Source organism: Pristiophorus japonicus, chromosome 13, assembly GCF_044704955.1.
Source record: "Pristiophorus japonicus isolate sPriJap1 chromosome 13, sPriJap1.hap1, whole genome shotgun sequence".
NCBI lineage: Eukaryota > Metazoa > Chordata > Chondrichthyes > Pristiophoridae > Pristiophorus > Pristiophorus japonicus.
In genome coordinates this window covers 5,808,899-5,835,208 of record NC_091989.1, presented here as the reverse complement: position 1 = coordinate 5,835,208, position 26,310 = coordinate 5,808,899, and the positions used below count along the sequence as shown (strand labels likewise).

The 26,310-nt window shown below is 45.7% G+C and overlaps 1 protein-coding gene across 1 annotated transcript in view; it reads right to left on the bottom strand.

The window, feature by feature from the left end:
* sephs1 (selenophosphate synthetase 1) overlaps positions 1-22,624 on the bottom strand; it is a 68,555-nt gene extending 45,931 nt beyond the window's left edge. Inside the window, exon 1 of the mRNA XM_070897094.1 lies at positions 21,915-22,624. Within this exon, the coding sequence (XP_070753195.1) occupies positions 21,915-22,107 (193 nt within the window). The 5' untranslated portion in view covers positions 22,108-22,624. The remainder of the gene's footprint in view (positions 1-21,914) is intronic.
* Positions 22,625-26,310: the final 3,686 nt, after the last annotated feature.

The following is a 26,310-nucleotide window of genomic DNA, read 5'->3' as shown; positions in this document are numbered from 1 at the left end:
AGACGGTGGGCAGGAAGGAGACAGTGAGAAGGCTGCAAGAAGCCTCAGTGCTGATGGCAATGTGCTTTTATTAAAAAATGTTCAAAAATTAAACAGCTACAAAGAACTACAAAAATGGCCGAGTGCCAATGTTTCCTTCACACTGCGCGTGCGCGAACGCTCCAACGCGCAGGGTTGCCGGCAGGAAAAAAAACTAATTTAAATAGTACCCGCCCCCTCCCACTTACAAAATCGGCGCGAGTATAGGCTCCGCCCCCCTGGGCGCCGTGCCAAACAGACAAGGAGCTGCAGGGCTCTCCAGAATCGCGAGTTTTTTTTCCGGCGCCGTTTTAGGCGCGAAAAACGGGCGCCCAGCTCGGTGGGGCGCCCATTTTTTATCGTGTGGAAATTTGGGTTTTTAAAGTTATCCATATAGGATAATTTTATTACATTTGCAGTTTATCTTGAGTCATGAATTTTTTGATAGCTGCCAGAGTTCTTTAAATTAAATTCTCATGAAATATTCTGTAGCACAACTATCATCAAATCTGGTTTGAAGTCGTAATACACATACAACATGCAGATCCTGTATATGTATAAAAAGTCCGGTGAAATGTCACTTTAATAACATTTATATTGCAATGTTGACAACCAAACATGCATTTAACTTGTTTGGTGCCCCAATGTGTACTACCCTGCAGACTCACTGGAGATCTTGACTCTCGCTATAGAAAGGGGGCATGTCAAATCCAAACAAATAAAGTTACATTTTTCGCCTCCCATAGTGGCAGGTCCATTTAACAGTGGGGAAATACTCTATTCTTTAAAAGTGGTACAGACCCAGACACCAAAGTGCATGTGGTGCGGAATACTGTTTCCATCTCCTTGCAGATACAAGTCACTGGCTGCGTCACTCCTCATTTGCTGTTATGCTCTTTGTGGCCTATTCTAATTAGTTTCCCAGAAAATCTTGGTGTAAATACGCTACCGAAGGATTGGGATGCACACTTATGGAGTTCATCACAAATATTGCTGATGCAGAAAATATCTGGCCGATGTGCAGTTTCCACGAACCAAACAAAAAACACTTGCTGTGCCATCTGGGGAGACTTCTTACAAATTTCTTTCCAAATCTCTTCAGTGGAGATATGCACTCTCCCCTTTCCAACACCATAACCTCTAACTTACTGAATATTGTTGCTGATCTGCTAGTCATTTTATATTTATTGATCTATTGGTTGTTTTTACAGTAATTTTGTTTTATTGGCTGTTTATACAGCAATTTACAATACTGGCATTAAAATATTCAAACTAATTTGGCTCTAATTTTTAAAAGTGTCCATTGTTGCCCAAAAATCGGATTGATCCATGCTAGCAATGTGACAATGCAGTATCACTTCTACAGTTAAGAATGACCTACTTCCCAATCCTGAACCAAGCATCATTCTGCTGTCTAGCTCTGGCTTCTGCTCAACTCCCCAAGAATGAGATGAGAAAATAAAACAGACACAGATAAAGTGCAAGAGGCATATAGAATGGCAAACAAAATAAAAGAAATATGAATAGAGAAAGCACAAGGCATTTATGAGAGCAGCAACAAGGAAAGATTTGCACAAAGGAGAATGAGTCCCAAAATAAATAGACAAGAAAATTAAAAATATATATACAGGAAGAGCCATCAAAAGAAATTGGAGGACATCAGAAAGACAAAGGAAAGGGTGGAGATAAGCAGAGACACAGCTACACAAAGTCAAACTTTTTGTCCATGAGTAATACCACAGAAGATAATATGACAAAAAAAATCAAGATGGTAGATTCATTTTTGCTTGCAACTCCAAAGCGCTTTCCCCATTTATTCATATTTAGTTGATCAGGAAGAAATATGCTACAAACATTATTTTCACTTAGCTATTACTTTGAGTATTATCAAACCATTATTTCTCTCTTTCTCTGCCCAGTCCAGCCCAGTAAGAGTGAGCAAAAGATACACATTTATCTTTAAAATTGCAGCATTCTATTTTCAAACGTGCATTGATGATCACCAATTTAGTCTTTTATGTATCATGCTCTGCCTAGGATACATAGTAAAGTGGCAGGTGGAAATAGATGCTGAATATTCAGCCAAATGCAAGCAGAAAGCACTCCTGCCAGGGTATGGGCACCACTATAATAAATTGGGAAAAAAGCCACATTTGTATTTGACAGATTCTTGATCACAATTGCAAAATTAGAGAATCTGGAAACTGAATGATGCATTTGGTTAGCATACTGGTTATCAAAATCCAGGTCAGGCTGCAGAGATGAAACTAAACCTGATGGAGGCGAGGGGCAAAGAATGAAAATAACTGGGCATTTTTAACACACTTCCAACTGGTTAAAGGCTCAAAGCATAAAACTGCCCAGATATTGGGCCCAAATTTGGCCAGTACATATTTCTGCCACACTCACTAGAGGTGCACCGCTTTTGTAGAACGATTAGGGCGCCAAAAATCTTCAGGCCAAGTTTGGCCACTCCCAAATGGTGGCGCAGCGTGGCAACTGGATTCGGGGGCGGAGCAGGTCCCGGCGCCAAAAACAGTGCCAGGACCTCTGCACATGTGCGCTAGAGTGTGCGCGCATGCGCAGTAGCTCCTCGCCCCCAGAATCTGTGAGTGTGCTCTGCAGGCTGTGTGGGAGGGGCCTGAAGCACGCCGCCCCTATCCCTGGGCAAATGTGCTCCCCCATCGGCGGCCAGATTAGCTACCAGAATATCTGTATTTGTAAGTAAAATTGAAATTATGTTGACATATTGCAAAGTACTTGAGGGTTGGCCAATGAGGTGTTTTACCAGCATGCTGGCATGTACATGATTGAGGGCAAATCTACTAGATTTTTTTGCAATTGTAGATTAAATTGCCCATGAAAGTGCAAATTATATCAATGTAACAGGTCGTGTTTTGGTAGGACTTCTATTTTTTATTTGTTATTGATTGGTTGATTTCTTATTACTTTGGTCTTGGTGCTTTAGGTGCAGGGTTCCTTCTATTTTTTTATTTGTTAATTAATTGCATATTACTTTTTGTGCTTTGTGCAGGTCCTCTCAGCTTCCTTGTATTTTTTATTTATTATTGAATGCTTATTTGTGTGTTTTGGTTAGTGCTTGGTGCTTTAAATGTACTGCTTTGTTTAGTGCTTGGTGCTTTAAATGTACTTATCTGCACTGATTTCTTAACTCTCCACAAGGGTTTTCTGTGCGGGCCACAAGTGGCCACATACGCTGGCCTAAGTTAGTTTGGAGCAACTGTTAGCTGTCCAAACTAGCTTAGAAACATAGAAACATAGAAACATAAAAAATAGGTGCAGGAATAGGCCATTCGGCCCTTCGAGCCTGCACCACCATTCAATGAGTTCATGGCTGAACATGCAACTTCAGTACCCCATTCCTGCTTTCTCGCCATACCCCTTGATTCCCCTAGTAGTAAGGATTACATCTAACTCCTTTTTGAATATATTTGGTGACTTGGCCTCAACAACTTTCTGTGGTAGCGAATTCCACAGGTTCACCACTCTCTGGGTGAAGAAGTTTCTCCTCATCTCGGTCCTAAATGGCTTACCCCTTATCCTTAGACCGTGACCCCTGGTTCTGGACTTCCCCAACATTGGGAACATTCTTCCTGCATCTAAACCTGTCTAAACCCGTCAGAATTTTAAACGTTTCTATGAGATCCCCTCTCATTCTTCTGAACTCCAGTGAATACAAGCCCAGTTGATCCAGTCTTTCTTGATATGTCAGCCAATACAGGTGTAGGTGGCTGGTAACGACCCCCTTTGAAAAAAAAAACTAAACTAAAAACAATCCTAACTAACTCACTTACACTGGCACAAATTAAACGTGCAGAATTGCGATTTTTAAGATACTCCAAAAAAATCAAGTTGCTCCAAAAGAAACGGAGCAACTCCTGGCCAAATTTGGGCCTATAGGTAGGGACTATGAATGAGTGATGTGGGAAACCTATAGATATCAATGCATAAGGAAGATGCTCTTCAAAGGTGTGACTTTATCACACATATAGCTGGACTCGAGTGCTTGATACTGATATTGTCCAAGGTGGAAATATTTAGCTTTTTCCTCAGCACTGACACTCTCACCCGGATAAATTACTTTTCTAGTTCCAAATTTATATTTCCAAAATACAAAAACTTAGCCATTCTTGTTTTGCGAAAATAAATTAGCTGATTTTGGCCCAAAATAAAAGAATTACTGCGATGCCCATCAGAGAAAGTGTTCAAGAATCAAAAGACTGACTAATTCTGAGCTACATGCTGATGCAGTTCATTTTGATGCAAGACCATCACTTCAATTAGCTACATCAGGCATACATGTACACATACAATAAGCAGCACATTTAAGATGCAACGTAGCTTCATCAGTAAATAAGCAGTTCTGACCACTCAGCTGATTATTTCAAAACTTCATGCACATTTTACATTTTTACAATCTTCACTTTCGCACTTCATTTTACCTCTGTTCTTCAATAATATATTTTTGTTGCACTTGTAAACAATTTTACTAGGTTCAATAACTTAACAGGCACATCGGGTATCATTTAGTTATACATAATTATACAAGACACTATTTGTATACAACATCTACAGCAACAAAATTGTAAAAGATGGGCATAAAGGAGATCTGAATTTTAGCAGCAACTTTGCAATTGTAATTGCATCATATAACTGTGAAAGTTGTTCTCCCTATATCTTGGTTGCAGAAAACTAGGAATATAAAAGTTGTCGCGCAGGGAAAAAAATTCTACTGCTCAAGAGGGCAGACACACAGCTTTTACCAATGATAAACTGAACTGACCAGGAGGAGAAGCATAAAGTTATCTACATTCAGTTTCCAAGGTAAAATAACAAGCCACGATGTGGGCATTTCTGGCTGCAAAATGCATCACTTTATATGAATGCACCAGCATCCTGTACCAGGCTACACAGTGGAGTATTTAACATTTTATTCAGCAAGTTAGGAATTCATTTAAGGCAGTTAGTTCACGAGTCCATGATCGGATCAGCCATGATCGTATTGAATGGCGGAGCAGGCTCGAGGAGCCGTATGGCCTACTGCTGCTCCTATTTCTTATGTTCATAATAACACTGTGTGTAGGTACAAGAAAAACAAAGCTACAGCGTTCAGCTCATCCAATAACAGAAACCCAGAGGATGAAAAGAACTCACCACTGGTTAAGTTTAGCATGAATCCTTTAACTACATTATTGAGACAATATTGCATTTGAAGATATAGAATCAGATCAATTTCCAAAAGAAACCCATTATAAGGGAAATCATCACAAAAAGTGGATAAAGATTTTGATTGTAGTTGGCAAAATTTACTTTAGCAACCCAATGACTGAAATATACAATTAAAATAAATCACATCGCCAACGTAAAAACATGAGACGAAAAAATGACTAAATACGATGAAGCAAAGTTAAACTGGATTCCAAAAGTGGCTCTTAAGCAGTATTAGACAGTTAGAAGTACCTGCAATTAAAATTAAGACATTAAAATGAGGAGGTATACTTCCAAGAGATCAGCTTTGTAAAGGGCACAAGCTGAGAACTCATTAGTGGAGCAAAGTAGTTTCAAGGACACCATCAAAGCCTCCTTGATAAAGTGCAACATCCCCACCGACACCTGGGAACCTCTGACCCAAGACCGCCCTAAGTGGAGGAAGAGCATCCGGGAGGGCGTCGAGCACCTCGAGTCTCGTCGGCGAGAGCATGTAGAAACCAAGCGCAGGCAGCGGAAGGAGCGTGCAGCAAACCTACTCCCCACCCACCCTTTCCCTCAATGATTGTCTGCCCCACCTATGACAGACTGTAATTCCTGCATTGGACTGTTCAGTCACCTGAGAACTCACTTTTAGAGTGGAAGCAAATCTTCCTCGATTTCAAGGGACTGCCTATGATGATGAGGGCAAAATGGGACATCTAATTCTTAAGGAAATAAAAGTTTCAAGACAATAGACTGCAATTTATAAATCACAACAATTCAACAAGATTGGTTTCCCTTGCTAAAGATTTTCAATACAGAAAGTTTATAATACAGATAAATAATAGTTCTATGGGGGAATAGTAGCATTCCAACAGCTTAAAAAAAAAAGCCATTGATTTTTTGTAATATTGATTTGAGTTTGGCACTGTTTATAGATAACTGGAATTTGCAGCCAGCAGCGAAGGTACAGCTGTGACAGACTACAATTTCAGGGTTTCCCCGAATCAGCCAAAATCCTGAAGTTGTAGTCAATTTCAAATGCGGAATGACGGCGAACGCTGCCAATTCGCCATCATCCTGACCGCAAATTCCGTGCAGCCTTTTTCTTCTCTCCTGATTCTAATGCAATGCAAGAGGAACAGAACAACTTGCATTTATATAGCCCCTTTAACATAGTAAAATGCCTTAAGGTGCTTCATAGGAGCATTATCAATCAGAATTTGACATCGAGCCAGATAAGGAGCTATTAGGACAGATGACCAAAAGCTTGGTCATAGAGGACGGTTTCAAGGAGTGTCTTAAAAGGAGGAGAGGTTCAGGGAAGGATTTCCAGAGCTTCGGGTTTAGGCAACTGAAGGCATGGCCACCAATGGTGAAGCAATTAAAAAACGGTGAAGCGACTAAAATTGGAGATACGCAAGAGACCAAAATTGCAGGAGCTCAGAGATCCGAGAGGATTGCAGGGCTTGAGGAGGTTACAGAGATAGGGAGGGGTGAGGCCATGCAAAGGTTTGAAAACAAGGTCGAAAATTTTAAAAATCAAGGCGTTGCTGTACAAGAAGCCAATGTAGGTCAGCGAGGATGGGGGTGATGAGTAAACGGGCGATTGGTGCAAAATAGGATACGGGCAGCAGAGTTTTTAATGAGCTCAAGTTTACAGAGGGTGGAAGGTCAGCCAGGAAAGCGTTGGAATAGTTGAGTCTAGAGGTAACAAAGGCATGGAGGTGGGTTTCAGCAGCAAGTGAGTTAAGACGGTGACAGAAATGGGCGATGTTACAGAGGTGGCCATATGCAGTCTTGGTGATGGGGTCAGAAGTTCATCACAAAGTCAATTAGGACGCTAAGGTTATGAGTGGCCCAATTTAGCCTCAGACTGTGGCCAGGGAAAGGAACGGAGTCGGTGGCCAGGGAACGGCGCTGCAACACGTAATTAAGTTGCTGGCACTGAACTATAAATTACTGTTCAGCAAAGTACTAAGTCACTAGTTGACAAGGCTTTTGCCAAGGGTTATTAAAAAAGTCCTTTATCTTCAATGTTGTATGATACAGGTATCTTCTTTTGAGAAGGTGGTCAAAGTTTGAAACTTCTCATGCCTGTACAGAGCTGCTTTGCATCATTATTTCAGAACAGATTCAGGTCTCTCCAGTAATTTAATAGATATCATACGATACTGAAATAGAATTGCGTGCAAGCAGTGGCTGTTAATAATAATGATGCTGCCCAGAGGACAATAGGAATAACCAATAATATTTTAGCAGGGGCGTAAATATTTGGAAAAACTATGTTTATTTACCCTATGATTCACTTTTAAAAAAAAATAAAAACAAATTAAACTCATTAAAATGTCTATGAAATGATTAATTTACAGTGCAACCTTTTTTTCACCACTTTCCATTTAGCACCCAAAAAGCACAATGAGCTTCACTCCAATCTAGTCGCTTAGGCGCATTAACAAGATGCTAATCTAACATCTTGATGCCAGAAATAAATAAGGCCCTTTCCAATTAAGAATGGTATTACAACAATCAATCTGTTTCAACTTATAGAATGTCCTGAATTTACCACATTAATAAAGCACTTCAAAGCACAATTTATGTCAAATTATTTATCTTTAGTCACAATTGCTGCATTTAACATCTCCAAAGTGTCTTGTAAACTAACAGTCTAACTAAAAAAAAATCTGCATCCTTACTTAAAGATCAGGGCAACATTTTCAGTACATTCCAAATATAAGCAGCATCCTCCCTCTTAGACAGTCCCCCGGAGTCAAGGATGACTTGCTTCCACACGGAGTTCTAAGATGACTAATGAATCCTATGCAGGATCTAGACTCTGCTACAGATGGGGCAGCCGGTGGTTGAAGATTCGGGTGGGTGGGATGTTTGGTTTGTCATACGCTCCTTCCGTTGTTTGTACTTGGCTTCTGCGTGCTCCCAGCGAAGAAACTCAAAGTGTTTGGCGCCTTCTCCACTTTGAGCGGTTTTGGGCCAAGAACTCCCAAGAGTCAGTGGGGATGTTACATTTTTTCAAGGAGGCTTTGAGGGCATCCTTGAAGCGTTTTCTCTGCCCTCCTGGGACTTGCTTGCCGTGACGAAGTTCGGAGTAGAGTGCTTGTTTCGGGAGTCCTGTATCAGGCAATTGGACAATGTGGCCCGTCCATCGGAGCTGATCGAAGCATTATCACGCTCAATGCTGGTTTGAGAGAGGACACTGACATTGGTGTGCCTATCCTGCCAATGGATTTTCAGGATTTGGCAGAGGCAGCATTGGTGGTACTTCTCCAGTGCTGTGAGATGCCTACTGTACATTGTCCATGTCTCTGAAGCATATAGGAAGGCAGGTATCACTGCTGCTCTGTAGACCATGAGCTTGATGCTGGGTTTGAGATCTTGGTCTTCAAACACTCTTTTCCTCAGGTGACCAAAGGCTGCACTGGCACACTGAAGGCAGTGTTGAATTTCGTCATCAATGTCCGCCCTCACTGACAGAAGGCTCCCAAGGTATGGAAAGCGGTCCACGCTGTCCAAGGTCTCGTCATGGATCTTGATAATTGGGGGGAGAATTACTGTGCGGCTAGGGCAGGTTGGTAGAGAAACTTTGTCTTACGGATGTTTAATGTAAGGCCCAGTCTCTTGAAGGTATCAACGGTGGTTTGGAGTTCAGCCTCTGAGTGTGCACAAACGCAAGCGTCGTCTGCACACTGTAACAGCATCCAACAGTCTATAACACTGTTTAAGTGAGTAATGTTCAACTGCAGAAAAAAAGAGAGGGTTTCCACCCATTTATTGACATATGCGTGGTTTCACTCCATAATCTGCTTTGTGGCCATGACAAAGTAAACAAACACTTTCAAGCTACAAAAGGGAAAGATTTTTTCAAGCCATTATCTAAACAATAAACTAATTTACACACTGATGTTTTACTTCACACGTCATTGCAAGGATGGATGGAGCTGCTGTAACCAATTGCCAGAAAAAGTTTTTCTTCCTCTCTATCCCTCGCCCATCTATTTTTGAAGGCATCAACTTGCGGTAGAGTAAAGTTCCATCGAAGCACGGACCACACTCGACCAGCTCTGTTGTCCGGGCCACATCGTCCGCATGCCCGACACGAGACTCCCAAAGCAGGCGCTCTATTCGGAACTCCTACACGGCAGGCCAGGTGAGCAGAGGAAACGTTTCCAGGACACCCTCAAAGCCATCTTGATAAAATGCAACATCCCCACCGGCACCTGGGAATCCCTGGCCCAAGACCGCCCTAAGTGGAGGAACAGCATCCGGGAGGGCGCTGAGCACCTTGAGGCTCGTCGCCGAGAGCATGCAGAAACCAAGCGCAGGCAGCGGATGGAGCGTGCGGCAAACGAGTCCCACCTGTGACAGAGACTGTGGGCCCAAGTTTCCACAAGAAAAAAAACGGGCGCCCCTCCGAGCTGGGCGCCCGCTTTTCGCGCCTAAAACGGCGCCTAAAAAAATCCTCGGTATTCTCCACCGACTTACAGGTCCTGTGGCACTCGACGCAGCCAGCACGAGCTGTGGGGGGGGCGGAGCCAGGTCCCGGCGCTGAAAACAGTGCCGGGACCTCTGCACATGCGCGCTACAGTCGGCACGCAAGTGCAGTAGCTCCAGGCGCCGAACTGTGTGGGAGGGGCCTGAAGCACGCAGCCCCTAGCCCTATGGCCTCACTGGGGCTGCGTGAATGAGGCTCCGCCCACGGCCAGCTCCTGCTCCCCGCCCGACCAGACCCGACACCCGCTCCCCCCACCCCCCCCCGCCCCGAGACCCACTCCGACCCGAGGCCCGCTCCCTCCCACGACCCGACCCGACACCCGCTCTCCCCCCCCCCCCCACCGCCGACCAGACCCGACACTCGCGCCCCCCCCCGCCGACCAGACCCGACCCGACACCCGCTCCCCCCACCCCACCACCCCGAGACCCACTCCGACCCGAGGCCCGCTCCCTCCCACGACCCGACCCGACACCCGCTCTCCTCCCCCCCCCCACCCCGAGACCCGACCCGACGCCCGCTCCCTCCCCCAACCCGACACCCGCTTCCCCCCCCCGCCCCGACCCGAGACCCGCTTCCCCCCCCAACCCGACACCCGCTCCCCCCCCACCGACCCGACACCCGCTCCCCCCCCCCCCCCGACCCCCCCCTCTCTCCCTCTCTCCTCTCTCCCACCCTCTCTCGCTCAGCGGCACGAACGGCTGCAGAATTCTCCCTGGCTGTGAAGCACTTTCACACAGGTAGGAAGATGGTTTATTTAATCTTTTCTTGGCTTATAAATGTTTATTCAGGTTGGATTTATTTGTATAATATTTGTAGAAGTATAAATAAGGATTTATTGTCTAATTTAATGAGTTCCCTTCCCCCCCCCCCCCCCACCTCGTTCTGGACGCCTAATTTGTAACCTGCGCCTGTTTTTTTAATGTGTAGAACAGGTTTTTTCAGTTCTACAAAAATCTTCACTGGCGCCATTCTACTTTAGTTTGGAGTACATTTTCACTGTGGAAACTTTCAAATCAGGCGTCAGTGGCCGGACACGCCCCCTTTTGAAGAAAAAATTCTGTTCTAAACTAGAACTGTTCTACCTGACTAGAACTGCAGAAAAGAAAATGTGGAGAATTGCGATTTCTAAAATAGTCCGTCCTCCACCAGTTGCTCCTAAAAATCAGGCGCGAATCATGTGGAAACTTGGGCCCTGTAATTCCCATATTGGGCTGTTCAGTCACCTGAGAACTCACTTTTGGAGTAGAAGTAAGTATTCCTCGATTGCGAGGGACTGCCGATGATGATGATTAGTGGAGGCAGCTCTTGGACTAGACTTTCTCAGCCATCCTTTGTGCGATGCTGGGCAGAGAGAGAGAGAGAGAGAGGGAGGGAGACAGTGGAGAGAGAAAGACCAAGGGAGAGCACGAGAAATAGTGTGAGAAAAAGAGCAAAGTGACTGCAAAGGAGAAAGTGGGAAATGAAAAAAAAAGCAAAAGGGAAAGGGAAGCAGAGGAAGACAAGTCTTAATCACTAGGCTTTCTGGTTTTCAATGTTTATTTTTTGGTCAGTATTTCGGTTTGCATTGGTCAATTTATCAGTTGCTCATTTTTTGGTGCTTTGTCTTCCCTTTGTCAAAAAAAGTAAAAACCAGACTAAATATTTCAAGATTTACTCACCTTGCAGAACCAGCAGTGCTCAGTCCAAATATACATCGATTGGCAGCCATTAATTCTGGGGGATCACAAGTGCTGGAATCAAAAGCAAATAACGATTCCGTGCCACAAATTCCTCTTAATTTAGAGCAAGTTCAAAAACATAATGCAATGTTATTAATAATAAAAAATTAAAAGAAAGTGTACTTTGACAAATTGAAAGAATGTATTTTAGGTACTTTGTGTGTTAAACAAAACACCACCAGTTTTTGAAGACTTGATCTGAACAGAGGGTTATACCGATTGAAACCAAAAAAACCTATTATTTAGTTATTTAATTGTATGTTTACTTCTGCCATTTGAGTAGCTATTACTATAAATAGTGTTTGGCATATAGCACAAGAAAAGGCTGCCTTCGAGAGCATGGAATTTCCCCAGGCCCGCCAGCAGTCTCAAGGCTACTGCCAGTCTGCACTGTACACCATTTGCATAAAATTGTGCAAAAAACTTGAAAGATGCATCATTGGAAACGATGAAATGTAACTGCAGTCACATACCTTGCAGAAAGTCTTGGGTCTATGAACAGGTTGATTTTTGTTCATACTCTTAAAAACAGACAGTAATATTGTCCAACCACTTACATAAGCAATTAAGAATGGCTGGATCATAATTGCAGATTAATAGTTATAACCATTAAATACAATATTGAACAGTTTTATTGGATTGAGCAAGAATTCAGGAAGGGCTTTACCAATTGGGGCATACAACTTTGTCGATAGTTTGAGACGTGCAAAGGAGGGCCCAAAGACCCTAACTGAATTGACAACTAGAGAACGCGAGTGAGTCGATGGTCACCAGCCAATTTTATTGAACTTCTGGGTACAGAGCACCCAAAAACCAAAGTTAGCGTTCATTTACACCACGTCCAAAGCATTGATACAAAGTAGTTTGCCCATATTATAACTACTGTTATAGTCCAAATGCAATTTAAATCCAGAGACAGGATACCTCAACAAACTTCCAGAAGAAGAGCATCTTCACTGTGCTTCATCCCAGAGCAGTCAGTCCTCAACTCCACGGTTATATTAAGTATACTGTTGGTTCTTGGGATGTGGGCAACATAGCCAAGGTAGTATTTATTGCCTGTCTCTGGGTGCACTGAGCACAATACGAGTCAACTACAATGTAGAATTGAAGTCAGATGTAGGCCAAAAAAGATTGGGGGTAGCAGGTTACAATTCCCCGTATACATTAGGGCTTTTAACAACAATCCAGAAACTTTCATGACTATTTTCTAGTGTGAGCCCACAAATTAATCAATTATTTTTAAATTCAATTTCAATTGCAAAGCCAATGCATCCCTGGATTTTTGATTCTGTACTGTGGGTGTCGGTCTTGGCTCAGTGGGTAGCACTCTCTCCCGAGTCAGGTTGTGGGTCAGGTCCCACTCCAGAGACTCGGCTGACAATTCAGCGCAGTCTGAGGGAGCGCTGCACCATCGAACAGCTGTCTTTCGGATGAGACGATAAACTGAGGCCCCACTTGCCTTCTCAGGGGATGTGAAAGATCCCATGGCACTATTCAAGGAGCAGTGGGTTTTCCTTATGTCCTGGCCAGTATTTATCTCTCAACCAACATCACCATAAAACAGATTATCTAGCCATTTTCTTGTTACTGTTTGTGAGATCATGCTGTGCAAACATTGGCGACTGTATTTCCTACATTACAACAGTGACGACACTTCAAAAGAATTTAATTGGCCATAAAGCGCTTTTTGGACGTTGTGCAAGGCGTCTTATAAATGCAAGACTTCCTTTTTTCCTACAATTCCAATAATATATTCTAATATGTACAATACCACTTTTAGATAATTTCCTCCCAATAATGTATCTCTTGTAAGATTCTTAATTTATCAAGATAAAAAAAAAACTATTGCTACCTCTGGCTTAGAAACAACAGGCCTAAAATTACGATGGCTGCGTATGCGTACGCTGTCTGAAGCCTTCAGAAAGGCCCCGCAAGGTCCGGGTTTCCACATGTGCTGTGCATGCGCGAAAACCCGGAACTCGCGATGTGTCAAGTTTTGCAGTGGCAGATTCTTTGCATCCGCTACAAAATCACTTTCACTAGCAGAGTTGGGCCATTTGCCCAGCGAATGCCCACAAAACCCTTACACTTGGTATGAGAATTATCACAGATACGCTTTTATCGACACCAACACCTTGGCTGCCCGTATTTGCAAACATCGCACCACCACACCTACGCCGCGAATATGCAGTCTCCAGAGAATACAAGCGCTACACCAGCAAAGACATGCCGATCCAGGCCGACTTGAACAACCTACCACCAGTACCCGTCTCAAATCTCGAAGGCCATTTTGGACTGTCACTGAAGCCCTTCATCGATCGCCCCTCAGCCTTGATGACCGATGGCGAAATGCTTGGAAGAACTGCGACACATGGAATGGATTCCTTATAGAGGACCCCACAACATAACCTGAAAGATCAAACCTTCCTCGCAAACAATGGACAACCATCTCAGAACCAGTCATGGCCGATGCTGCCACCTTCTCCATAGGTGGAAGATTAATCCATCCCCATCGTGCGACTGTGGAGCTCCTAATCAGACCCTGGAGCACATCACCGAGAAGAAAATTCGCAGGCAGCTACAAGATATCCGCGCTGTTACACCGGAAGCTTTGGCCTGGATATCCGACTTAGATATTGACATTTGATTCGCTACCATCGAAAGACGACAACGACTGGTGTAAGGGTTAAAATAAATGTTCATGTTGCTTGATTAAAACATGCACAAAGTTTAGGTAAATTTTGGCCCGTTTTAAAATATTGATATTTACGTTCCAAAAAAATTACATTTTTATTTTAAATGCTTAAAGGATCTTTTAATTAATTTTGAACATGGGAACATTTTTTTTATTCAAGCGGTGTGAATTCTTATTTGGGGGATTTCTAACATGCTATGGGGATTCCGTTATGTAAATAGAATCCCCATAAGCATTGTAGGAATCCCCTTTCAATTGGTTGGGCCAGTCCACGTGATCCCAGGGACGCTTGCGAACTGCATGCGCCCCTGGGATCCGTGGACCTTTATGCAGGCGTACGTCTGCAGGCCCGAGAAGTGAACTTTCCATAGCTGTGGAGCCAGGAGTCAAGTATGGAAATATTTTGTGGTTCAGACTCAGGAGATACGCCTTCGATCGCAAATTCTGGGCCAATAAAAAATGCATGTATTTGCATCAGCGCATTAAACCAGAGTATGTATCAATAGCTCATCGCCACAAGAATAGGCCATCCCTGCATCCTGGCAACGATTCTGGATAAATTAATCACATAATACAGCTCAGAGAGGTCATATGTTTGATCCCTGGTCTGTGTTAATTGATAAACATTCATTGGCTATAGAGGGGATTGGGGGGAGGACGGAATAATCAGCTTGTGAGATCCCACCAAATTACTATCCAACAATTTCTTCTATATGTGGGCATGTGATGTCAGGGCAAGTCTAATTTTTGCAGGCACCCCTTTCCACATTTAAATAGCCCATCATCACTCACTGTCCAATTCAACTTGGGTGAGCTGCCATTCCACTAGTGGAGCTGCACCAAGCCAGAGATGCCATCTTACGGCAAAAATGAAAAGAGCTAGAATCTATTTGAATAGTCTCTACATCAGCATTTTAAGTCATAATTTGTCCAATTAGTAGTTAACATTGGCAATTGTATATGGTTATTGGATTCTCAATAAATTAGTCTGTCTACAGTCATCACTATTGCAGTGGTGCTATCTAATATTGAAATCTGGGTTAGTTATACAAGATAACTCACATCTTTGGTGACATTGTAATATTCCAACCCTGTCAAGTTATTTTTTTTTGGTACTGTATATGAGAATTTTATGAAACCTTTAAACAAAGCAACACAGAGTCTTGACTAACGCTATAAGAACATAAGAAATAGGAGCAGGAGTGGGCATTTGGCCCCTCGAGCCTGCTCCACCATTCAATAAAGTCATGGCTGATCTGATCCTGGCCTCAACTCCCCGCCCGCTCCCCATAACCCTTGACTCCCCTATAGTTCAAAAAGCTGTCCATCTCCCCCTTAAATATATTCAACGACTCAACCTCCAAAGCTCTCTGGGGTAGAGAATTCCAAAGATTCACAACTCTCAGAAGAAATTCCTCCTCATTTCTGGTTTAAATGGCGATTCCCTTATTCTTAACTATACCCCCTAGTTCTAGATTCCCCCACAAGGGGAAACATCCTCTCTGCATCTACCCTGTCGAACCCCTCAGAACCGTATACGTATCAATAAGATCACCTCTGTCTTCTAATCTCCAATGAGTATAGGCCCAACCTGCTCAACTTTTCTTTATGTGACAACCCCCTTCATCTCAGGAATCAACCTAGTGAACCTTCTCCAAACTGCCTCCCTGTTTGATATATAAGGTATATCTTTCCTTAAATAAGACGACCAAAACTGTATGCAGTATTCCAGGTGTGGTCTCACCAATACCCTGTACAGTTGTAGCAGGACTTCTCTGCTTTTATACTCTATCCCCCTTGCAATAAAGGCCATCATTCCATTTGCCTTCCTGATTACTTGCTGTACCTGCATACTAACTTTTTGTGTTTCATGCACAAGGATCCCCAGGTCTCTCTGTACTGCACCATTTTGTAATCTTTCTCCATTTAAATAATAATTTGCTTTTCTATTCTCCAAAGTGGATAACCTCACATTTTCCCACATTATACACCAGGTGCCAAATTTTTGCCCACTCACTTAGCCTGTCTATATCCCTTTGTAGATTCTTTGCGTCCTCCTCACAACTTGCTTTCCCATCCATCTTTGTATCATCAGCAAATTTGGCTACATTACACTCGGTCCCTTCATCCAAGTCATTAATACAAGTTGAAGCAAATATGGGTGCTAGGGTAGGGTGTATTTACAGGGCAATTCATTATAAAGCAAAACGCCATCAACCGAACTAGGAAAACTAGGAGGTAAATTATGTGTCACAAATGCTGATAAACTGGTGGATTATTATATAAACAGGGCTTGGGAGAACGGTGGGCCCATATTCCATTCTGCAAGATACAAAGCTAAACAGTACTCAGAACATAATAGAAAAAGTCAGTGGCCCAGAGAAAGAAAACAAAGAATGGAAGCCATCTGAAGACGCAGAGGGAAGTGAGAGAACTTGGGGATGGGAAGAGGGAGAAGGTTGGTCAGTATGAGGAGAGAGAAAAAAATTGAAAGGATTGCAGAGACACATTATAAGACTGCTGAGAAAATCGGAGAAAAAAAAGCACAGAAAGAGAAAGTGAATGTGAATGCTTTTTTTCTAGATATCAACTTTTCGGCCATAGTTTTGCATTATCATGAATTGCCCATCTGTCTGTTACCTGTCCTTTACTCATCCCCTCCGCACAGCTCAGTCAATGAGTATATTCAAGCGAGATAGATTGATTTTTGGGCTCTGGAGGAATGAAGGGATACGGGGATCGGGTGGGAAAGTGCAGTTGAGGTCGAAGATTAGCCATGATCTTATTGAATGGCGGAGTAGGCTCGAGGGGCCGTATGGCCGACTCCTGCTCCTAATTCTTATGTTCTTACACAGCAACACAGTGAATCCATGTTAGGATATTGGAGCTCCAACATGCTGGGTTAATGCACAATATTCATCTGAGTCTCTCCATCTGATCAGATGAAATCTATTTGAGGATATTGGAGAATTGCTACTGGAATACTTTCTAACTTCAAGATAGTGGCCCCAAGTTTCCACACAATAAAAAACGGGCGCCCCTCCGAGCTGGGCACCCGTTTTTCGCGCCGGAAAAAAACCGCGCGATTCTGGAGTGCCCTGCAGCTCCATGTCTGCTTGGCGCAGCGCCCAGGGGGGCGGAGCCTACCACTCGCGCCAATTTTGTAAGTGGGAGGGGGCGGATACCATTTAAATTAGTTTTTTTCCTGCCGGCAACCTTGCGTGTGCGCGTTGGAGCGTTCGCGCACGCGCAGTGTGAAGGAAACATTGGCACTCGGCCATTTTTGTAGTTCTTTGTAGCTGTTTAATTTTTGAACATTTTTTAATAAAAGCACATTGCCCTTCCATGATCAGCACTGAGGCTTCTTGCAGCAGTGAGAATTCTGCAGGAAGCCTCAGAAGTTGAGGCAGCCGTTTCCCGACGGCCTACCCCGCCTGTCGTCGGGAATGGCTGCTCAACTTGTGAGGCTTCCTGCAGCCTTCTCACTGTCTCCTTCCCCCCCCGCCTGTCGTCTGGAACGGCTTCCTCCCCCCCCCCCGCTGCATTCGGTCGGTCGGTCGGGCCCACACTCCCCCCCGCCCGTCATCTGGAACGGCTTCCTCCCCCCCCCCCCCCGCTGCGTTCGGTCGGTCAGGCCCGCACTCCCTCCCTCCCGCCCGCCGTCTAGAACGGCTTCCTCCCCCCCTCCCCCTCCCCCTCCCCCCACTGCGTTCGGTCGGTTGGTCGGGCCCGCACTCCCTCCCTCCCGCCCGCCCGCCGTCGGGAACGGCTTCCTCCTCCCCCCCCCCTGCCGTCGAACGAACGGCTGCCTCAACTTGTGAGGCTTCCTGCAGCATTCTCCCTGGCTGAAGCACTTTCACACAGGTAGGAAGATGGTTTATTTAATCTTTTCTTTGCTTATAAATTTTTATTCAGGTTGGATTTATTTGTATAATATTTGTATAAGTATAAATAAGGATTTATTATAGAATTTAATGACTTCCCTTCCCCCCCCCCCACCTCGTTCTGGACGCCTAATTTGTAACCTGCGCCTGATTTTTTTAATGTGTAGACAAGGTTTTTTCAGTTCTACAAAAATCTTCACTTGCTCCATTCTAAGTTAGTTTGGAGTACGTTTTCACTGTGGAAAATTTGAAATCAGGCGTCAGTGGCCGGACACGCCCCCTTTTGAAGAAAAAATTCTGTTCCAAAGTGAAACTGTTCTAACTGACTAGAACTGCAGAAAAATAAATGTGGAGAATTGCGATTTCTAAGATAGTCCGTTCTCCACCAGTTGCTCCTAAAAATCAAGCGCAAATCATGTGGAAACTTGGGCCCAGTGAATGTGAAAGAATGATTACACAAACTACTTGTAACACATGAAATGAGACTAAAGAAAATCTGTTAGACCGCATCTTAGACCAATTTATGGAATGACCCCACACAAAAGACAGGATTTCATTTTTCTTATGAGATTTTGTTGGAAACAAATTCCAAACAAGCAAGGCAGTATTTGGGAAAGGAATACTAGAGCACAGCTAAAAAAAACACACACAATTTTGAGCCGTGAAAAGCAGTTACAGCTTTAATATAAAATGGCACGGTTAAAATGGAATGACCTGCAAGCAGTTGCTTTTCGATAATTAATTTTGCTTCCTTTCAAAATGTACTGCTTTCAAGACAGATGAACAAAATGTGATCATTAATTCTACTTGATGATCAGAAAAAAATACACACGTATGCAACCTAAAGAAAAGCAATGTAAAGGACAGATACATAGAACATCAGTAAAACCGTAACAAGCAGAAAAATTAATGAGGGGTGAGAAAGAGAAGCGGAGAAAAACTGCAAATTAAAGTTACAATAGACAGGAAGCAAGTATCGAAGTAACGATAAAAAGAGGACCTAAAAAAAAGTCTTCTGAATTATTTGCATAGAATGAAGTAGCACTGTAGCAACTATGTCAACAGGAATACATAAACTGACCATTCTTCTGCCAAACTAAAGTAAAGCTGTGATTTTTTTTTTAAACTCCACCACTGCACACATTTATTTTTAAGATAAGGTACCAAAGAGTTATGTATCAATTTAGTCAGTCTATCACTCTGGGACACAGTAATTTGCTACATAAATGCCACCATACAAGCATTGCAACCATTTGCTAAAAAATAAAACAGAAAGCTAAGAATGTCAGCAGGCTGTTAATGTGAATACAAACAGTGGACACTTGATGAATGAATAAATACTTTGATGGCCAATCGATTCAGGCTGTTGTTGTATATCTCTGAGCAAATTAGCTATTGAGCAGCAATGGCAAAGGGTTGGAAGCAGGTCACTAACTATCCTCAAGGTCAAAGGTGTTGTAATAATGGCAAGGAAAAAAAAGTACCAAAAAAATGCTTCAAGAATTAGCCCACAGGCCCAAACTAACAGATAACTAATTTTGGCACCTCCAATTGCCTTGGCCACCAAGTTATTTCAGTAACTTTGTACTTTCCTGAGAAATCTGACTTGGTTGCTGCAAAGGCATGACTAAATCACGTTTCAACTATCTAGCTCCAAGTCTTATGGCAGGGTTATAGAAATACGACAGGTTAAGCCTACCAATCACGAACAAAATAAGCAACAAAACAAAAAAAGAGGGCATGTGTCAGTTAAAAAGAGTGAGAAAGAAGAGAATGGCAAAGAAATTATGTCATTGTGAAATTGTGAAGTTATTTATCATTTTAATTATTTTCTCTCTACAGTAAAAGCCATTGCAGTCATTTCAATAGCATTATTGCAAGTATTAGATGTTTCTTCAAAGTTTCAATATGCAAGCTGATCCTTTTTAAATGAGCAGCCCAGGAGCTCCAGATTCCTGGACAATGCCAGCATTGTAGCAGTCAATATTCAATGAGGTAACAGTAGTACAAGTTGCTATTTACTTCAAACACACAAGAGTATTTGATTAATCTCTCCAATACCAAAATCTTAACCAAATCAACTAGCAAAGTGACTTTGTAAAAGATCATCATTGCTCTAGGAACAGGTCATTTACACCCTTGAGCCAGTTCTGCCATTCATTGAGATAATTGTTAATCTGTGACCTAACTCCATTTACCTGTCTTTATCCCATATCCCTTAATATCTTTGGTTAACAAAAAGCTGTCAATCTCAGGATTTAAAATTAACTGATCTAGCATCAACTGCCATTTGCAGCAGAGTTTTCCAAATTTCCACCACCCTGTGTGTGCAGAAGTGTTTCCTAACCTCACTCCTGAAAGGCCTGGCTCTAACTTTTAGGTTATGTTCCCCTAGTCCTAGACTAGAATCCCCAACCAGTAGAAATAGTTTATCTCTATTTACCCTATCGGTTCCCCTTCATATCTTGAAAACTTTGATCAAATCTTCTAAATTCCAGGGAATAGAAGTCTAATTTGTGTAATCTCTCAATTTAACCCTTGGAGTCCAGTTATCATTCTGGTAAATCTACATTGCACTCCCTCCAAGGAAATTATATCTTTCCTATCGTGTTGTGGCCAGACTGAACACAGTACTCCAAGTATCAGGGCTTTGTAAATCTGTATCATAAATTTTACCCCCTTGTATTCTAGTTCGCTAGATATAAAAGGCTAGCATTCCACTAGCCTTTTTGATTATTTTCTGTAGCTGTCCATGACAGTTTAACTATGTACATACATAGAGCCCGAGTCTCTTTGGACCTCCATTGTTTCTAACTTTTCACCATTTAAAAATCTTAATTTTCAAAAGTTCCCATCCTTTACGTAAACATACAATGAAACAAATGGCATTAAAGAATAATGGAAAAAGTGTTCATAGCACACAGTAATTTCATTTCTCAAATATGAAAATGGGATAATTCACTTGAGCACAAACATCTGGGCTGACGCTCCCAGTGCAGTGCTGAGGGAGTGCTGCACTGTCGAAGGTGCTGTATGCTCAGGTGGACGTAAAAGATCCCACGGCACTATTTTGAAGAAGAGCAGGGGAGTTTGCCCCAGTGTCCTTGGACCAAAATTTATCCCTCAATCAACATCACTAAAACATATTATCTGGTCATTATCACATTGCTGTTTGTGGGAGTTTCCTGTGCACAAATTGGTTGCGTTTCCTACATTACAACAGTGACTACACTTCAGAAAGTACTTCATTGGCTGTAAAGCGTTTTGGGACGTCCTGAGGTGCTGTTATAGTTATAGCACTGTTAAAATAAATTTGTACAACAGAGCTCCAAAATTGATTAAAAAGCTTTTACAGATTCTTCTAAATAAATGCATTATGCTTATTAAAAAGCTATTACAGATTCTTCTAAATATATGTATTATGCTTATTTCCTGCAAAGGTGTGAAGGGTTAAGAACAAATGTTACTGCTGTACAACTTTAAAAAGACACATATATACACATACATTCAACACAGAGAACAGGATTTCGATTACCACAAACACCTGATTTGAAACCCCAGCGTATAACTTTAGTTCAAAACCTGTAAAAGCTGAATAAAGTGAAAAGACCACTGGGGAATTACATCCGAAGCGTTTAAGTTTTTGGAAGGCAGAAACAGCGTTTTTAGTCTTCTCTTTTAATTAAAGCGAGTTTGCAACCGATCCTACCGGCGGCTGATAGTTACAACAAGCACAGAAAGAGGAGAAGGAAGGGGGGGGGGTTGTAGTAAAAAAAAAGGTGGAGAAGAGAAAAAAGGGGTGGGGGGGGGAAATAAATAAATGCACAAACATCTTGAGAGATTGCATGTGTGGCCTGCAGCAATGATGCACTCACCCAGACGCGGCATGACGGCCCCGAGGAACTGCTCGTCCTCCTGGTAGTGGTTCTCCTGCAGGGCCTCCAGCAGCTTGTGCAGGACATCCTGCGGCACTTTGCAGCCCGTCCCCTTCAGCTCGGCGAAGCGGCTCAGCCGAAAATTCTTGTCCAACTCGTAATTCTCCGGATTGAACGTTTCTCTCACCGACATGATGAGATATTGTGGAGCGATCGACAGACGTTCGCGCGCATGTAATGAGATTTAAAAAAAAAAATAATATATCTATATATATATATATCTATATATTTTGTTGGAACAAAAAAAAAAGCAAGCCTCCTTTAAAGAAAATGTCTCTCTCCTCTCTCTGTGTGTGTGTGTGTGTCCTGCTGCCGGCCGTGTGAGGGGAGAGGGACAGCGGGAAGGTTAGCGCGCCGCGCCGCGCCGCGCCGTGCGCTGCAGGGTTAACCCGGCCGCTGTGGTTTATTATATTTTTTAACCCTCTCTCTCTCACACACACACACACACACGATGGCGGCGCTTTCGATGTTTAACCCTCTCGATGGCGGGGCCGGGCTTCTTTTCTCTCTCTCTCTCTCCTTACCTTCGATCCGCGCTAAAGGGGAAAGCGCCCACAGGCCCGCGCGCGCCACACACACACACAGAGGGAGGGAGACGGCGCGCATGCGCGGCCGGCGTGTCTCGCTCGCTCTCTCTCTCAGCCAGCCAGCCAGCGAGGCCGCAGTGCGCATGCTCACTCAGGCATGCCAGCGAGGCGCCGCGGCGCATGCTCCACTCAGGCCGATCGTCTCCGGCACATGCGTGTGGTCGGTAGGCGCTGAAAGTCGGAGAAGACGAGGGAGCTGGAGCTGCGCGTGCGTGTCAGACGGGCGCTGACTGGCTGAGGGAGGGAGGGAGGGAGCTTCCCGCTTGAGCGCGCACGGCAGACGCTAACTGACTGCTGAGGGGAGCTCTCTCGTTCGTGACTGACTGACTGAGCTCTCTCGCCCTTTCTCAAGAATGCGGGTGAGCTTGAGCAACTGACTAACTTGAGCTAGCTGGAGTTGCGCACGCGCGACAAGGCCGCCGCTCGCTCGCTCGCTGACTGACTGAGCGAGCGAGCGAGCGCGCTCTGTTTCTGACGCATGCGCCCAGCGAGCGCAGGCGGGCACTAACTAACTAACTAACTAACTGACTGACTGAGCGAGAGCGGTCGGGCTGCGCACGCGCGGCAGGTAGCCGCCAGCTGGAGCCCGCCCCCTTTTCACGCGCCCGTTCAGTTGAGCGTTCAAAAGAAAATAAGTCATTCGGCGCCCAGACGCTGACCAGCGCGGAGGGCAGGTACCGCGCTGTGAGCTGCGGCGCCCCCTGACCAAGTGCTCGCAATTCCTCTCACACACACATCTAATATATACACACACATATAATGTGGGAATACCGGGGGAAGGAAAGTTATTTTTTTTTATGTGAGTGCCCGATTGACGGTCCTTTTAAATCTAGCAAATGGCGCCTTTTATTCCTTTCCCCCCTCCCCTTTAAGAGGCTATAAACAAAAAAAATTAAAGGGGTTGACGCAATTGCATTTAAAGCAATACGCTTTTCTTGTGCTACATAAATAGGACAACTCTGCTGTGCTGTGCTGTGTGCGTTTATATCCTGTGCCAGCGACAGACGCGCCCCTTTGGCCGAGAGCCGGTCCCTGCACTCTTGAAGGGATCGTCCCTTTGTACCCGCAGAGCACGTGTTTGTTGTCGGCACATCTCTTTTTTTTTAAAAAGACTTTTTTTTAAAAAAAACTGCACTCCAGTTATTATTTACTCAAACCCTTCACAAAAGGTGGTAATGGGCGCTCCATAAATAAAAGTTGATTACTTTTAAATTTTGATGCGTTCTAACTTTTTTAAATTGAAAGTGTGTGGTGCCTTCACTAGTTGAGGAACTCCAAGCGCACCTGTCCTGTAAAAGGGCCAGTGATGGACTGATAGTTTATTTTTGTGGTTTCTTAAAATTAGCACTGCTTGTTGTGCAATCAGTTTTTTTTTTAAACGCAGTAGTAGCTAAATATAAACTTGGAATCATCCAATGGTTACATCACAGAAGGATGCCATTCGGTCCGTCGATTCAGCTATTCAAAGGTTTGATGGCCAATTAAGACAATATATAAACACTACTTGCAGCACAATAGGGCACCATTCAGCCTGTTGTGACTGGGCTGGCGCTTTGTCATGTAATTGCATAGTTTTTTATGTTTAACTTTGGACTGAGAAGTTTTTTAAAAATATTTTTGAGGGAAAAAACGGTTCCCAGTTTGGCAACTTAATATTATAATTCTCATCCTTGTTTTCAAATCCCGCCCCACCCCGCCCCGGTCTTCCTCTCCGCCCGCCCCCCCCCCCCCCCCCCCCAGGGCCAGTCTTCCCTTCCCCCACCCCCCCGTCTTCCCTTCCCCCACCCCCCCGTCTTCCCTTCCCCCACCCCCCCGTCTTCCCTTCCCCCACCCCCCCGTCTTCCCTTCCCCCACCCCCCCGTCTTCCCTTCCCCCACCCCCCCGTCTTCCCTTCCCCCACCCCCCCGTCTTCCCTTCCCCCACCCCCCCGTCTTCCCTTCCCCCCCCCGTCTTCCCTTCCCCCCCCCCGTCTTCGCTTCCCCCCCCCCCCGTCTTCCCTTCCCCCTTCCACCCCCTGTCTCCCTTCCCCCCCTCTGTCTCCCTTCCCCCCCTCTGTCTCCCTTCCCCCCCTCTGTCTCCCTTCCCCCCCTCTGTCTCCCTTCCCCCCCTCTGTCTCCCTTCCCCCCCTCTGTCTCCCTTCCCCCCCTCTGTCTCCCTTCCCCCCCTCGGTCTCCCTTCCCCCCCCTCTGTCTCCCTTCCCCCCCTCTGTCTCCCTTCCCCCCCTCTGTCTCCCTTCCCCCCCTCTGTCTCCCTTCCCCCCCTCTGTCTCCCTTCCCCCCCTCTGTCTCCCTTCCCCCCCTCTGTCTCCCTTCCCCCCCTCTGTCTCCCTTCCCCCCCCTCTGTCTCCCTTCCCCCCCCCTCTGTCTCCCTTCCCCCCCCTCTGTCTCCCTTCCCCCCCCTCTGTCTCCCTTCCCCCCCCTCTGTCTCCCTTCCCCCCCCTCTGTCTCCCTTCCCCCCCCTCTGTCTCCCTTCCCCCCCCTCTGTCTCCCTTCCCCCCCCTCTGTCTCCCTTCCCCCCCCTCTGTCTCCCTTCCCCCCCCTCTGTCTCCCTTCCCCCCCCTCTGTCTCCCTTCCCCCCCCTCTGTCTCCCTTCCCCCCCCTCTGTCTCCCTTCCCCCCCCTCTGTCTCCCTTCCCCCCCCTCTGTCTCCCTTCCCCCCCCTCTGTCTCCCTTCCCCCCCCTCTGTCTCCCTTCCCCCCCCTCTGTCTCCCTTCCCCCCCCTCTGTCTCCCTTCCCCCCCCTCTGTCTCCCTTCCCCCCCCTCTGTCTCCCTTCCCCCCCCTCTGTCTCCCTTCCCCCCCCTCTGTCTCCCTTCCCCCCCCTCTGTCTCCCTTCCCCCCCCTCTGTCTCCCTTCCCCCCCCTCTGTCTCCCTTCCCCCCCCTCTGTCTCCCTTCCCCCCCCTCTGTCTCCCTTCCCCCCCCTCTGTCTCCCTTCCCCCCCCTCTGTCTCCCTTCCCCCCCCTCTGTCTCCCTTCCCCCCCCTCTGTCTCCCTTCCCCCCCCTCTGTCTCCCTTCCCCCCCCTCTGTCTCCCTTCCCCCCCCTCTGTCTCCCTTCCCCCCCCCTCTGTCTCCCTTCCCCCCCCCTCTGTCTCCCTTCCCCCCCCCTCTGTCTCCCTTCCCCCCCCCTCTGTCTCCCTTCCCCCCCCCTCTGTCTCCCTTCCCCCCCCTCTGTCTCCCTTCCCCCCCCTCTGTCTCCCTTCCCCCCCCTCTGTCTCCCTTCCCCCCCCTCTGTCTCCCTTCCCCCCCCTCTGTCTCCCTTCCCCCCCCTCTGTCTCCCTTCCCCCCCCTCTGTCTCCCTTCCCCCCCCTCTGTCTCCCTTCCCCCCCCTCTGTCTCCCTTCCCCCCCCTCTGTCTCCCTTCCCCCCCCTCTGTCTCCCTTCCCCCCCCCTCTGTCTCCCTTCCCCCCCCCTCTGTCTCCCTTCCCCCCCCTCTGTCTCCCTTCCCCCCCCTCTGTCTCCCTTCCCCCCCCTCTGTCTCCCTTCCCCCCCCTCTGTCTCCCTTCCCCCCCCCTCTGTCTCCCTTCCCCCCCCCTCTGTCTCCCTTCCCCCCCCCTCTGTCTTCCCTTCCCCCCCCCCTCTGTCTCCCTTCCCCCCCCTCTGTCTCCCTTCCCCCCCCTCTGTCTCCCTTCCCCCCCCTCTGTCTCCCTTCCCCCCCCTCTGTCTCCCTTCCCCCCCCTCTGTCTCCCTTCCCCCCCCTCTGTCTCCCTTCCCCCCCCTCTGTCTCCCTTCCCCCCCCTCTGTCTCCCTTCCCCC